This window comes from Mirounga angustirostris, unplaced genomic scaffold, assembly GCF_029215605.1.
Source record: "Mirounga angustirostris isolate CCGP_5_RB_7025 unplaced genomic scaffold, mMirAng1.0.hap1 SCAF_6, whole genome shotgun sequence".
In the NCBI taxonomy this organism is placed as follows: domain Eukaryota; kingdom Metazoa; phylum Chordata; class Mammalia; order Carnivora; family Phocidae; genus Mirounga; species Mirounga angustirostris.
In genome coordinates this window covers 138,210,610-138,223,745 of record NW_026991714.1, presented here as the reverse complement: position 1 = coordinate 138,223,745, position 13,136 = coordinate 138,210,610, and the positions used below count along the sequence as shown (strand labels likewise).

General features: G+C 41.5%; 1 protein-coding gene across 7 annotated transcripts in view; it reads left to right on the top strand.

Annotated features, from left to right (window-relative positions):
* Nucleotides 1–13,136, top strand: part of NRAP (nebulin related anchoring protein) — a 71,619-nt gene that overhangs the window by 15,244 nt on the left and 43,239 nt on the right. For 6 of the 7 annotated variants that reach the window (XM_054508396.2, XM_045878864.3, XM_045878865.3 and 3 more), the window contains 6 exons: nt 943–1,059; nt 3,234–3,338; nt 4,820–4,927; nt 5,957–6,061; nt 11,185–11,283; nt 12,579–12,683. In XM_054508396.2, coding sequence (XP_054364371.1) covers nt 943–1,059; nt 3,234–3,338; nt 4,820–4,927; nt 5,957–6,061; nt 11,185–11,283; nt 12,579–12,683 — 639 coding nt within the window. The remainder of the gene's footprint in view (nt 1–942; nt 1,060–3,233; nt 3,339–4,819; nt 4,928–5,956; nt 6,062–11,184; nt 11,284–12,578; nt 12,684–13,136) is intronic. The other variant, XM_045878867.3, reaches the window with a different exon arrangement.

Here is a 13,136-nt window from a genome sequence, read left to right as displayed (position 1 = left end):
ACAAGACGTTGAAGACTGTGCTTAACTGGAACCTACACACAGATCAATTTATTTAGGGTTGAGCCAGAGTAAAATGTTAGCCCTCAATCTCTCTCCAAATTTCTGACATCTTCTTTTGTTCAAACTGTTTGGTCACATTTATCTGCTTCAAAGGAGCGTGATACCTACAAACGGTGGAACTTACTTTAGGTGAGTTAAAGCAAGTGCAGATGCTGGTCCAGCCAGATGAGCTGGGGTTAGGAGAGTATTTGCAAAATAAGCCATTTAGAAACCTAGCACTTTAGGGGAATAGCTGATGAAAACAGCTTATATGATTATCAAACTGGGTATAACCCAGTAATTAAAATGATTTTTATTTGCAGAATGCTGGCCAGCTGGCGGTCCTTGAAAGATAAGCTATAATTAAACTCAGTTGAGTGACGTGCCCATGTTGATCTAACATGCCAATCTGAGCTTGGTCTATGTATAGTTAGACGCCATGCATGAGTTTCACACCCCCTTTGCCCTTCTCCTTTGCTCTGCGCTATTTAGTTATTATACCCATTTGCCCAGGACAGTGCATTCTTGCCCTGAGAGGGGAAGTAAAACACGTAACTCACTTGGCCCCTCGTTAGCATTTTAGAGGAGAAAAGATGTTGAAACCATGGGCAGACTGGGTTTGGAATTACACCTTTTGGCATGCTTGTTTTAAGACGTTTCTTCATGTAGAATTAGAGTATAAAGTACACAAAGTGTGAAAAGGGCCAGTAAAACTTTAATACAAAAGGGACTGAGTGGTTTATGGATTTCATGGAGGGAAAAAAAAAAATGTGATTTTTTTTTTTTTTCCCCTTCAGAAAATTCTCTTAAATGTTGACATTAAATGCGGGGTCATTTTGGAGTAATTTCTCTCACGGAGCGTGAAAACAACAACTCTGGGCCCTCTTTGTGTGCTTCTTTCAGATAAAATACAGGCAGGACTTCAATAAGATGAAAGGCCCTGCGCATTATCACTCCCTCCCAGCCCAAGACAACTTGGTTCTCAAGCAGGCCCAGAGCGTGAACAAGCTTGTGAGCGAGGTACGTACGGGGGACCGTGGACGGGGCAACCCCAGTGTGAAAAATTCTGTGCAACGATGCAGGAGCTAAACACGGTTACCAGTTCCCATGGAACAAATGGGCAGTAAAAAAAGCAACTCACTAGAGAGCCTAGAATCAAACAAATTAAACAAATGGAGTTTCTCCAAGGGTTCAGAAGTTTCCTCTCCAATTCTCACAGGGTTGTAGATACTCAGAAGTTTCAGGCAGCTGATTTTTAGTTGCAGAATACTTCCCTAGCCAACCTTTATAACAATATGTCATTCAAACAGAGTGGAAATCAAAGATCAGAAAGTGTTTCCAACATGGAACCTCTCTCATTCTCTTATTATTGGAGTCCGGTGTCCCAGAGCTGTGTGTCTCCTATGAATTCCCATAGCTTAGAGGCTGGACTGGCCACCAGACCGTGTGTTTTGTTTGGTCTACTGGGTGATTCAGATTTTTTGAATTGCTGGGACTCTGGCAAGGAAATAACCCCTCAAGCTCCCAAATCCTTATCACTTCCAGTTTTTTCTTTCCAGCCACGTCTCATTGGCATTTCCTCAGTAGACCCTAAAGGCATTTGAGTTAACAACCTCTTGCAAAGGGAAGAATGAGGGCTATTAAAAGTACTCCCAGAACAAGTTATCTGCAACTCAGAAGCAGATATTCAAGTATCCTAAGATATTTTTCTTCCCTAACCTCTAAAGGTCAGTCTTCGACCTCCCAACTATTCCTTAATCTGTGATCCTCTAATTTTGGGCTGCTCAGAATCACCAGGAGTGACGTTTTCCTAATCTCAGTGGGAGGCTCACGTATGAGATGGTTCTGATGCTCTAGGCCAGAGGTCAGCCAACTATGACCAGAGTGTCAAATCTGACCCATAGCCTGGTTTGTAAATAAAACTTATTGGAACATAGCCACATCATGCTTGGTTACATATTGTCTCTGGCTGCTTTCACCCCACAAGAGCAGAGTCAAGTAGTAAACCTTGCTCTCGATTCACAGAACATTAGATCTAGATGGGACCTTGGCAATCTTAAGGTCCTCACTTTGTCATAGGTCTAGAAAAGTACAGTGTCTTATTCTGGTTCAGAGAGACTTTTAGGGACAGAGTTGGAACCAGATCTCTGAAAGTATAGTTTTACCACCCAGGAAAAACACTGTTAACATTTTGGCCTTTTTCTAGGTGAAAATACTATAAACAAGTATATGAATATAAAGACATTTATAGATTAGAATTCAACTATATTTATAGCTTGCTATACTTTTTTCACTTCTTATCAGATTGTGAGCATTATAATGCATCTTGCATACTTTAAAAAGCATGTTTCCACCATATGTCTTATAAGATAGGATAAAAAATTGTATTTTTTTTTTTTTTTGGTAAGAGGTCACAAGAGAACCTTCAATTTATTTTTGACCTTATAACCATAAGTAGGACATCTAGTTGTAGGAAATCCAAAAATTTCCTTTTGCCCTTATAAACATCCAGTAGGACAAACCAGTCATGCTCTATTCGTGGTAATCAGCCTTCAGCTGCCTCCTCCAATTACCAGGGACGACTTGGGGTTTATTCAATAACTATAACCTCACATCTTACATCCAGGGGATGAGCTACCCAGGGGAGCTCAACTAGCCGACCTGTTTAAAATTAGAAGACGCTCTGTGCATCTATGAGTGGTCTCATTTATTATACTCCTTTGTAAAGTAATTTTTTGGGTTAAATTTTATTTAAGTGTACATATGGTGAAATGTAAATGCCATATGTCCATAATGGGGAAGATTTCTGCAAGTGGACACAACGCTGGCGCCCAGATCAAGAAACAGAACATGACTCAGACATACCCCCCCACAATCCCACAGACACTTTCCCTCAAGAGTAACCGCCGTCCTAATTTCTAAAACCCATTTTGCCGCTTCTTGGGCTGTATGATCTCTTACTGGATTTTCTCTTGGAAGGGACCATATATCTTTAATTTTCAGAACCAAACTGATGATTTACTTATTTATTATTTGACAGGAAAACGTACTGTTAATTTCGAGTGTCCTATGCCTGGTATTTTTAAATGTTGGGTTGAAAGTTTTCTAAAAATATCCTAGTAAAGTCCTGGTGACATTTTCAAGAGTGGCTTTGGGCTTGGTTCTATCGTGCATCTGGTGTTTTGGTTTCCAAGGTGGAATATAAGAAGAACCTGGGAAGTAGTAAAGGTCACAGTATCAACTACTGTGAGACGCCTCAATTCAGGAACGTGAGCAAGATCTCAAAATTCACCAGTGATGTGAGTTTTTAACACCTAAGCATTTCTTTGGACTTTTTTTATGAGCTAATTCCTAGGTCTCTTAAGAGACAGTCTATGTGAAAAATCTGTTTGTCTCAGAGAAGCATGGCCTCTTGGGCACAAATACCTAAGAGTTTTGATCAAGATTGCCTGCAGGGATTAGTCCACATAGTGTTAAATTCTGTTCCCATCCCCCACCACACACTTGACCTTGAATCTTTAATGGCAGCACCTCTCCTCTTGTGTTCTTCCTGTGTAGCAGTATCAGGGGCTCCTGGTGGTGAGTGCTGGCAGGGGAGCCTGGCTGAGCATGCGACATCCCCTCTCAATGCAACTTTGTGCTTCTTAGTTCATGTCTGATCTCATTTAACCTGGGGACCCAGATTGCTTTCCTGGTTTTACAGAGAAACAGATGGCATTTGCAAATTTGGAAATTCTCAGAGAAGTTCTGGAGATGTTTCCTTGAGAACATCAAGGACCTATACTAGATGATGTGATTTTATTTCTGCTTCGCTGCATACTGTAGTACAATTTAAGATCATGAGGGACTTCGTAAGGCTCAGAGAGGAATTTGTTTTGCCTACATGTAGTGGTGAAGAGCACCAGCTTTGGAGCTGACAGACCTGGCTCCGTGGTTAGTCAAGTGTTCGACTTTGGGCAAGTTGTTTAAGCACCCCTGAGCCACTTTGTCCATGTGTAAAATGGGGATGATGCTAAGTCCTTCCTTCTCATGGAGTTCTTGTGAAGATGAACTGAGTAGAATCGTGTCTGATACATGGTAATAGTATTTGTTTAAATAATCTCCGTGCCTAGAAAGTCAGTGGCCCCCCAGGTAGGTGATTTTAATGCAGCTTCATTAGAAGCTACCCAGATTTTCCTATTTATGACTTCTTGGCATCCTGTTTTGGTTTTCCCTTCATTTGGTAAGATGCATTTGGGACATGACATCCTTATTTCACATGGTTTTAGTAACCACTAATTTGTGGTGTAAAAACACAGAATTTGGCAAAGCTCAGGTTCTATTCTTCCTATAATTAGAAACGGAGGTAATAGCACACAGTGATTTGTACAAGCCCCTAGCGTGGGGCTTTGTACCCAGTGTCTGCACGATCAGTCTTGTCCATTGGAGAGCCCCCCACCCCACTCATGGGAGGTTTTCACACGGGAAAAATCTGACACATTTACAAGTGAAAATGTTAAAAAGAAAATTGGGTCTGTTTTGTGCTGTCTGTACTCACCAGATCCTATGTTTGGTTGTGTGCTTATGTGCTTGTCTCCCTCCATCTTCTTGTGCTTGCTTGAAATTTAAGTGGTTTTTTAAAGGAAGGTTTGGCTTATTTTTTATTCAGTGATACACTGACTACTTAAATAGGTTCTATTTAATCATTTATATTTCCAATTTAGTGCATTATGATGAGTAGTTGATCTTCAACAAGTTGGGAAGAGAAATCTTTTATTGACTGTTTTGTGTTTCCATGTAGAATAAATATAAGGAAAATTACCAGAACCACATGAGAGGCCACTATGAAGGAGTTGGTATGGACAGACGGACTCTCCATGCTATGAAGGTTGGAAGCTTGGCAAGCAACGTGAGTCCAATTTTGAAGGGCCTATAGGTCTGGGGACATATTGGAGTGGAGGGAGGTAAAATAGAAGGAATTCAGCCAACTCTTTTTCAAACTTCCTTTTTAAAAGTCAGTGTCCTGTTGTATAAAGACTGACCCATAAAAGCTTCTAAACATTAACCAATATAACCAAAGCTAGGTAAAACCCTTGAAAATTTTCAAAAGCTTCAATTTATTTATCTCAGCTTTCTCTGGTTTGAAGAGTACTTAGATCTATTATCTTTGATCCAGTGTGAGAAAAACATTCAGTTTCTGAGAGATAAAGAGAAATGGATGAACATAATTCTTATTTGAAATTCCTCAAACTTCCAAAGCGTTTGTGATTTATTTGGGGTTGGTTGGTTGGTTGGTTGGTTCACTCATTTATTCAATTGTAGTGTTCATTGAAGACCTCCTGTGGGCAAGTACTGGCCAAGGGAGTGGGGTAAAAAACTATATCAGATTCCATAGCATGGAATCTCTTAATCTCTCCTTGGCATTGTCAGTTCAGTTGACAGGTTTGTAAATGCCAAGTTGTAAATCTTGGAGGTAAAGGGCACTTCAAAGGAACCAATTTCATTAGTAAAATATACAAACGTCAAATTTCCTCTGCTTGCGAATGTCAAATTTGACCTTTAAAAAAAAAATTTAAATACTCTGAAGACCCTTGACTTTTCATTTATTTTCTGGGCGGTTAGCCAAGAAGCTCTTTCATCATACACCCATGTGCCAGTGTTACTTTTTAACAAAAACTATAAGGAGTTCCATAATTAATAAGAAAGATAAAATAAATGTGCTACAGATGGAAGTTAGCTAATTTTGGATTAATTAAGAAGAATTCAAATTAATTAAAGGCAAAGCGTGAACATAATTTAATTTTCCTTGGAGGTGATGAAATGGAATTAATTTTATTTCTGGTTACTTTTTAAAAGTTTCCCATGACATTCAAACAAGGTCAAAAGAAAGTGGGGACTAATTTCTTTTTTTGTGTGTTTTTTTTTCTTTGTGTTTTAGATCGCTTACAAGGCTGATTATAAACACGACGTTGTGGACTACAACTACCCTGCCACTCTCACTCCTTCCTATCAAACAACAATGAAACTGGTTCCCTTGAAAGATGTAAGTCCCCCTCCAGGAACATCTTCTCTTACTCCTTGTCACTTCTTCTTGTGGAGTGATTCTTAAGTAGCAAGATGGAAAGAAACAAGATACAACAGTTCCTAATGGAAGGGATTGAGAAAGGGAACTCTTCTGTTAGGAAAGTCCATTCATGAATGTTTGGAAACTGTTAGATTTCCCATGTAAGGTGGGGACAACTCTGGTTTCATCTTGAAAATAACTAGCAGTCAGTTAGAATTTGGTAGAATATGTCTGCCTTTGGGCACCTTTAAAATTACTCTTCCTTAACAATGATGATGAGCTTTCTTTTTTTTTTTTTAATTTAAAGTTTTGGAGTGTGCTATGTTGAGGGACTAAAGGAAGTAAAATAAAATGGCTGTAAGTTGAGAGGAAGAGGTAATGTTGACTTAATTTTTTTTCTCAAGAGCATTTGGGAAAGTATATGTATTTCTTAATTATTATAGCGGTGATTTTATTTATCTATAGTTCGGCTTGCCCCAGTGAAATAAGTATAACTAATTAAATTTATTATTTTCTAATAATAGGAATTTTACTATATTTGTTTATTACAGGAAATTTAGAAAATACAGAAAAGCACAAAGAAAAAGATTAAAGTCATCTGTTTTCTTAAAACGTAAAGTGGTTTAGAACTGAGTTCATATCATAGTTATTTGTCAGTGATGGTTATCTCTACCCAATCAATAATTTAACAAATAATTCAACATATATTTACTGAATGCCCAGTGCTACTTTCCTTCACATTCCTTTGGGATCAGCACAACTCCAGTAGCACTGACTTGGGTTTTGCTCCTGGTAAGTAGGTCTTCACATTGTTCTCCCTTTTGCTTGGAGTGAGAGCAGTGTTGGGTTCAGCTGGGCATCTCCAGTGTTTAGCATGGTTTATAGGACAACAAAGGACAATCAATGGCAAACAATAGTTTAATGAATGAAATGGGCTTTTCAAATATATAGTAAAGCAAAGGATGGGAAGTCGAGGACTATAAAGGGAGACTAAGCTTTGCTTCTTCTTTTCCCAGGAAGTTTGATTGGGTTGACTTATCACTTCACCTTCATGAAACCCAAGGTTACACTTGACTACCTAAGCTACTTCCTTCCTTTTTTTGCTGCATGCATTACCTGGGACTTGAGGACCAAGAGCACCTCATTAGAATGGGGGTGTGTACTCTGTTCGTAGACCTCCATCAATCATGCTTAAGAGCACAGTCAAACTAGAGAGATTCCTACAACTTTGTACTCCCGGTGTGACATGACTTGCTATTACATTTGTCTGTGCAAGGCTGTGGATCAAACTATGCACCTGAAATACAGCCTGCTCACCTGGGCAAGTCTGATAGAAGAATGAAACCAGCCTGGGTTAGAAGGATTAATTAGAAGCAGAGGGAGATTCTGAACTGGAAGCCCAGGAGCCAGATTCAGGTTGCAGAGGTGTTTAGTTTGACCACACAATGTTTAAAAAATAATTGGACCAACATTTAGAGATTTGGGGAGGTCGTATAAAAATTCATATTTTCACCTATTCTAGAAAAATCTAAAAACTCTGGAAACGACAGCTCTAGTTCCCGCATGGGAGCAACTGTCTGGGACTGAGTGGCAGGTGCTAAGTGTTATCTTATTATCCTTCATCTTCCCTTCCTGGCTCCCGTGTGAATTTGAGTTTATCGCCCCTAGTGTAGGGACTTAAGTCTTCAGGAACTTTGGGGAATCCATTACAAGAGCATTTATGGTCTCTCTGTCTGGTGGCTCTAAAGGTGGTCAAATAGCTATGAAATTAAATAAACAAGCACGGGTCTTTAATTAGAGAGCATTCCCTTCAGATGGATTTTATCAGCAGTAATAGCATTAAAATGAGACTCCATCCTCAGCAAAGAGTTCCTTCAGAAAGTAGATTGAAGCAATGGCCAAGCATGTGATGTTGCAAGGATGTGATTAATCATGGAGACTGTTAATTATGTCCTGCAGAGGAGAGTAATTGTGCTCTGCAACAGATTTAATGCAAAATTATTGGGAAGGAATATGCCTTTTAAAAAATACAGTTTTCATGACATTTTATCATGCACAATTCTGAACTCTAACAGACTCTTTATTATGAGATGATAATTTCCCCTCTGAGTTAATGCATTAGGAAGCCAGTGCACTCTAATCTCATTAACGGTTGACATTGAAATGACTTTATATTTCCTCCTTTTCCTTTATACCCCTTATCCGCAACTCAGAATGTGCAAAAACTTCTGTCATTGAACCATTAACCAAAAAGCACAAAGCGATGCTATTCTTTATCTCCGAATCCCACAAAATACCCTGTGTCCCGGTGTCAGGAACACACTGTTTTTCCTAGATCCTGTCCTAGAAATTAATTTGTAAGTCATTTGTTTGTACCCAGGATATATTTCCCTGTGTAAACAGTGGTAGTTTTGGCTACAGGGGATCCCAGGTTCATCTGTAAAATAATAGTTGCAAGCACACGACACTAGCTTTGGCAAACCAGATTGACAGTGTAGAGGGTGAGAACCACTTTGGGAGGCAGAATGCTAGAATTTGAATCCTGACATTAGCTGGGTGACCTTGGGCCAATCACTTCAGTTCTCTGGGCCTCAGTTTTCACATTGTAAGGTAGGGATAATAAGAGTGTCTATCCACAGGGTGGTTGGATTAAATGCATTAAGATGTGTGAAGCACTTGAAATAATGCTAGGCACATAGTAATGGTATTGTTTTTAAGCCATGATTATTATTAGCCCATATTGGGACAGGCAGGAGTGGAGTGAGTACAAGAAAGAAATGAAGCATAGGTCTATTTCACTTGGGTCACTGGGTTCTAAAAATACTGAACTATTTGTCAGCATTTGAAAATTGCAAGACTTGACATAATAATATGGATATTTGGTTTGTTTGGAATCACTGGAAAATCTGATCACGCTGGGCCCCACATTGTTGCACCCTAACTGTCCCCCAGAGCTGAGTAGCAATGGCTGTCCCTTGCCACAGTCCCCACCACTCCTTACTACTTCCCCAACAATGAGGTCAAACACTGAGCCCAGACTAGTGCTTCGCCAGTAGCCAGCTAGTGGTCCGTCTGGCTGTCACCAACTTTGTGACCTTTGGGCTACAAAGACTCCCTGGGGAGGGCCGTCACCTACGGAGGCAGCAATAAGATAGAATGGCATCAGACTCCAGACAGACGGCGAATGGAAGGGTAGTAGAGTGTAGTATAGGGCAGAGCCGGCAGCCGGAGGAGCGTGGCCAGAGGCGGGAGGTGGAGGTCTGGGCAGGGATGGCAGTAGATAGTGGGGACACAACAAGGGGGCTGTGACGATCTTAGGCGTGGTGTAGGCCTAAAGAAGCTGCCACACTGGGTGGGATCCTGGGTGGCGTCCTGGGCCTCAGGCAATAAAACAGAGGCATGAAGACTGGGTGTGGGGCGTTCAGTGACCCGATTGCTGTGAACAAAGCCAGAGCGTAGCTGATGGAAGGGTGTAGCCTGGAGCCTGTGTTGGGGTGGGTGCTCAGGGGTCTCCAGCACTGGGTCAGCTTGGGGTCCTGGGAGCAAGGACCCAGCTGAGATATCTACGTGGACGGGGCTGTGTCTGTGTTTGCTCACTCTGCGCAGAGTGGACGCTCTGTGACTGTTGAAGGAATGAATGAATGAACAAATGAATGAATGACGGGACCACGCAGGCAAGAGGTCATTTACCATCCACCAGCTCACACTCTTGCTCATCACTCGCCTGCATCCCAGCTCCCCTTCCACCTGTGCGGGTGCCTGGGGCCCTCACTCAGCTCCACTCCGCTTCCTCCCCTTATCACCTGCCCTCAAGCCTCACACGTTCCTTTGCCTCTCTGCTCAAGTTCCCATTCTCTCTGCAGTGGCTCCTAGGCATGCTTGGAGGAAAATAAGATGATTGGATGAATATCTTCTCATGGGCAAATAGCTAATAATCCTGGGGTCTCTGAGGGGCAAATTGTACTTTCAAAGGAGAAAAGCCACGAGCCCCCAGTATCTTGAAATAGTGGGAAACCGGAAGTCTGTGCACCAGGCGGTGCTGGAGGCTCACCACCTTCTCTTCTGAACCCACCCACCCTTCTTCTTTCAGGAAAGTGCCCAGCTTCGGGCCCTTTTCTTGGGGACTCTGGCAAGGCGGAAGCGAGGGCCAGGCGGGGCTGGTGTACGGGGTGAAGACATGTGAGACTGTCCTCACACGGAGCCACTGATGTGCCATGGCCTCTCACTTAGACACCGCATCGGTTGGACTTTTTGTCTCTTTCATTTTTCTTTCCCTTCTTAAAAAACCTCTTTTCTTTAGAAGTATAAAACATATATAGAAAAGAACTGGCAGCTTGAATTATTATAAAGCGACCTTGTGCATGTGTTTTTCTTTGGGAACGCACCTAGGAATAGAATTGTGGAGCCTTGGGGTATGTGTGTGTGCCAAAGCGCCATATTGGTTCCCAAAGTGGCTGGCCAACCCTCACTTCCGCCAGCTGTGTTGTGAGAGTTTCCGCAGCTCCCACATCCTTGCCAGCCCTTGGTATCGTCAGCAGTTCAAATTTTCACTCTGCAGGCGAATGTGGAGGGGTGTCTTGTTGCAGTTTTAATATGCATTTCTCTGGTTCCTAATAATAACAATGTGGATGAGCACCTTTTCCTGTGCTCACTGACAGTTTCGTTGACCTCTTGGGTGCACTGCCTGTTCAAGTGACTCACTCTTCAACGTATCGTTTTTGTTTTTCATCTCTGGGCTTGGAGTGTCTGTTGGTTTCCAACTGGAATCTTTGGTCCTTTTAGTAATAGGAGAATCACAGCTCTGCTGGGCTTAGGGGTAGGGAACTAAGCAAATCTTTTTTTTTTTAAAGATTTTATTTATTTATTTGAGAGAGAGAATGAGAGACAGAGAGCATGAGAGGGGGGAGGGTCAGAGGGAGAAGCAGACTCCCTGCCAAGCAGGGAGCCCGATGCAGGACTCGATCCCGGGACTCCAGGATCATGACCTGAGCCGAAGGCAGTCGCTTAACCAACTGAGCCACCCAGGCGCCCGGGAACTAAGCAAATCTTAAAGAAAAGTGCTGGTGACATCTTCTTGTGTCTTTTTTTTTTTTTTTAACCAGGTCAACTACAGGCAAAGCATTGACAAGTTGAAGTACAGCTCTGTGACCAATACCCCTCAGATTCTCCAAGCCAAAATCAATGCCCAGCAACTGAGTCATGTAAGTGACCTGCCCTCCCCCAGCCAGGTGTGGGGGACTCAAGTGCTTTGTGGCCCCTGGATACCTGACTCCCCAAGGGTTTGGCATTCATTAACAGTGACATATGTCTTGTGACAACCACAAGATGACCCCCCTCAATTTAAACTTTTTATTATGGAAAATTCCAGCTATATTTAAATGTAGAAAGGATAGTGTAATGAGCCCCCGTGTATCCATCATTCGGCTTCAACCTCTATCCACTCATGGCCAGTCTTGCTTCATCTGTATGCCCATCCCCTTCTCCCTCCTCTGTTATTTTGAAGAAAATCCCAGAGATTAAATAATATAATCTATCAATATTTTAGGGTGCATCTCTAAAAGATAAAAAAAAATTAAACATGTTATACAATTTTAATACATCACACCAAAAAACTAATAATAATTCTTGATATCACCAGTGTCCTATTAGCATTTAACATTCCAATGATCTGATAAAATTATAATTTTACAGTTCTACAGTTAGTTTGAGTCAGGATCCGAATGAAGTCCATGCTTGTGACTGGTTGATAGGTCTTTAAAATTCTTTTCATCTTTACGTTTTCCTGTTTCTCTCTTTTCTTTTCTCGCAAGTGGCTTATTGAAGAAATTGGATTGTTGATCCTGTTACGTTTGCCACAGTCTGAGCTTTGTGTCCTGCATCTTAGTGTGGACTTCATGTGTTCCTCTGGCCTCCAAATGTTCTTTAAAATAGTAGTAGTCAGATCTATAGGTTTGATCAGGTTCAGGTTCAATTTTGGGGCAAGGATGCTTTTCAGATGATGTTGTATTTTTCCACTAAGAATCACATGATGTCTGGTTGACTTTTTATGTGTGATTAAGGTGGCTTTTTTTTTCAATGTGGGCAGCCATCTGATAATTACTCTTTGAGTATCTACTCTCTGTATAAGCGAGATGTTCAGCGCTGCGGCACATTAAAAAACAAAACAAAACAAAACAAAACAAAACCCAAAAAACAAGTTCTCTACTCTCAAGTGCTTCAAAGGAGAGTTGGTGAAGTAACCGCAGGGAAATCTTTTATAAACTCACAACTCTGAGTGTGCCTTTGAGTTGTTTTACTTTCCATTTGACGTCTTTAATCAGTTAACTTAAAACATTCATAAAATTGCAGGCTTCCTTGTCAAATGCCCTTTCCAGAAACTCCTTCTCAGCTGTGGGCCCAAGGGGAAAGTGAAAAAGAGAGCATTGCCTCCGGAATTCACCTTCTGTCTATCTAAAAACCTTGCATTTACCCTGTGGGTTTATTTTAAATCCAACAGGTGAATTATCGTGCTGACTATGAGAAAAATAAGTTGAATTACACATTGACACAGGATGTACCTCAGCTGGTGAAGGCCAAAACCAATGCCAAACTATTTAGTGAGGTGAGCGAGCAATGGAGGTGAGAACTTGGTGGGGCTTATCTAACCAATGTGAGGATGAGGGCACCAGGCCTGAGAACCAGAGGCTATTCTGTTTGTGAGAGATGTTCATCAAAGGAGCCCATCATGTTTTGGTTTTGAATTTTGCTGTCTCATGGCATGTGGTCGTTCACTGGGGATAAATTGATCACAGGAATTTAATTCTTATTATGTGAATGTGTGTACAGTATGAGCTCAAACACACACACACCATCATCATTGTCCTGGTGACTTCTGATTGCTGCTTTGCTGTGCGGAGAAAATTTGAGGGTTTTTTTTAAAGATTTTGTTTATTTATGTATTTGAGAGAGAGACTGAGAGAGAGAGAGCATGAGCAGTGGGGAGAGGGAGAAGCAGACTCCCCGCTGAGCGGGGAGCCTGAACCGGAGCTCGATCCCAGGACCCAGAGATCATGAC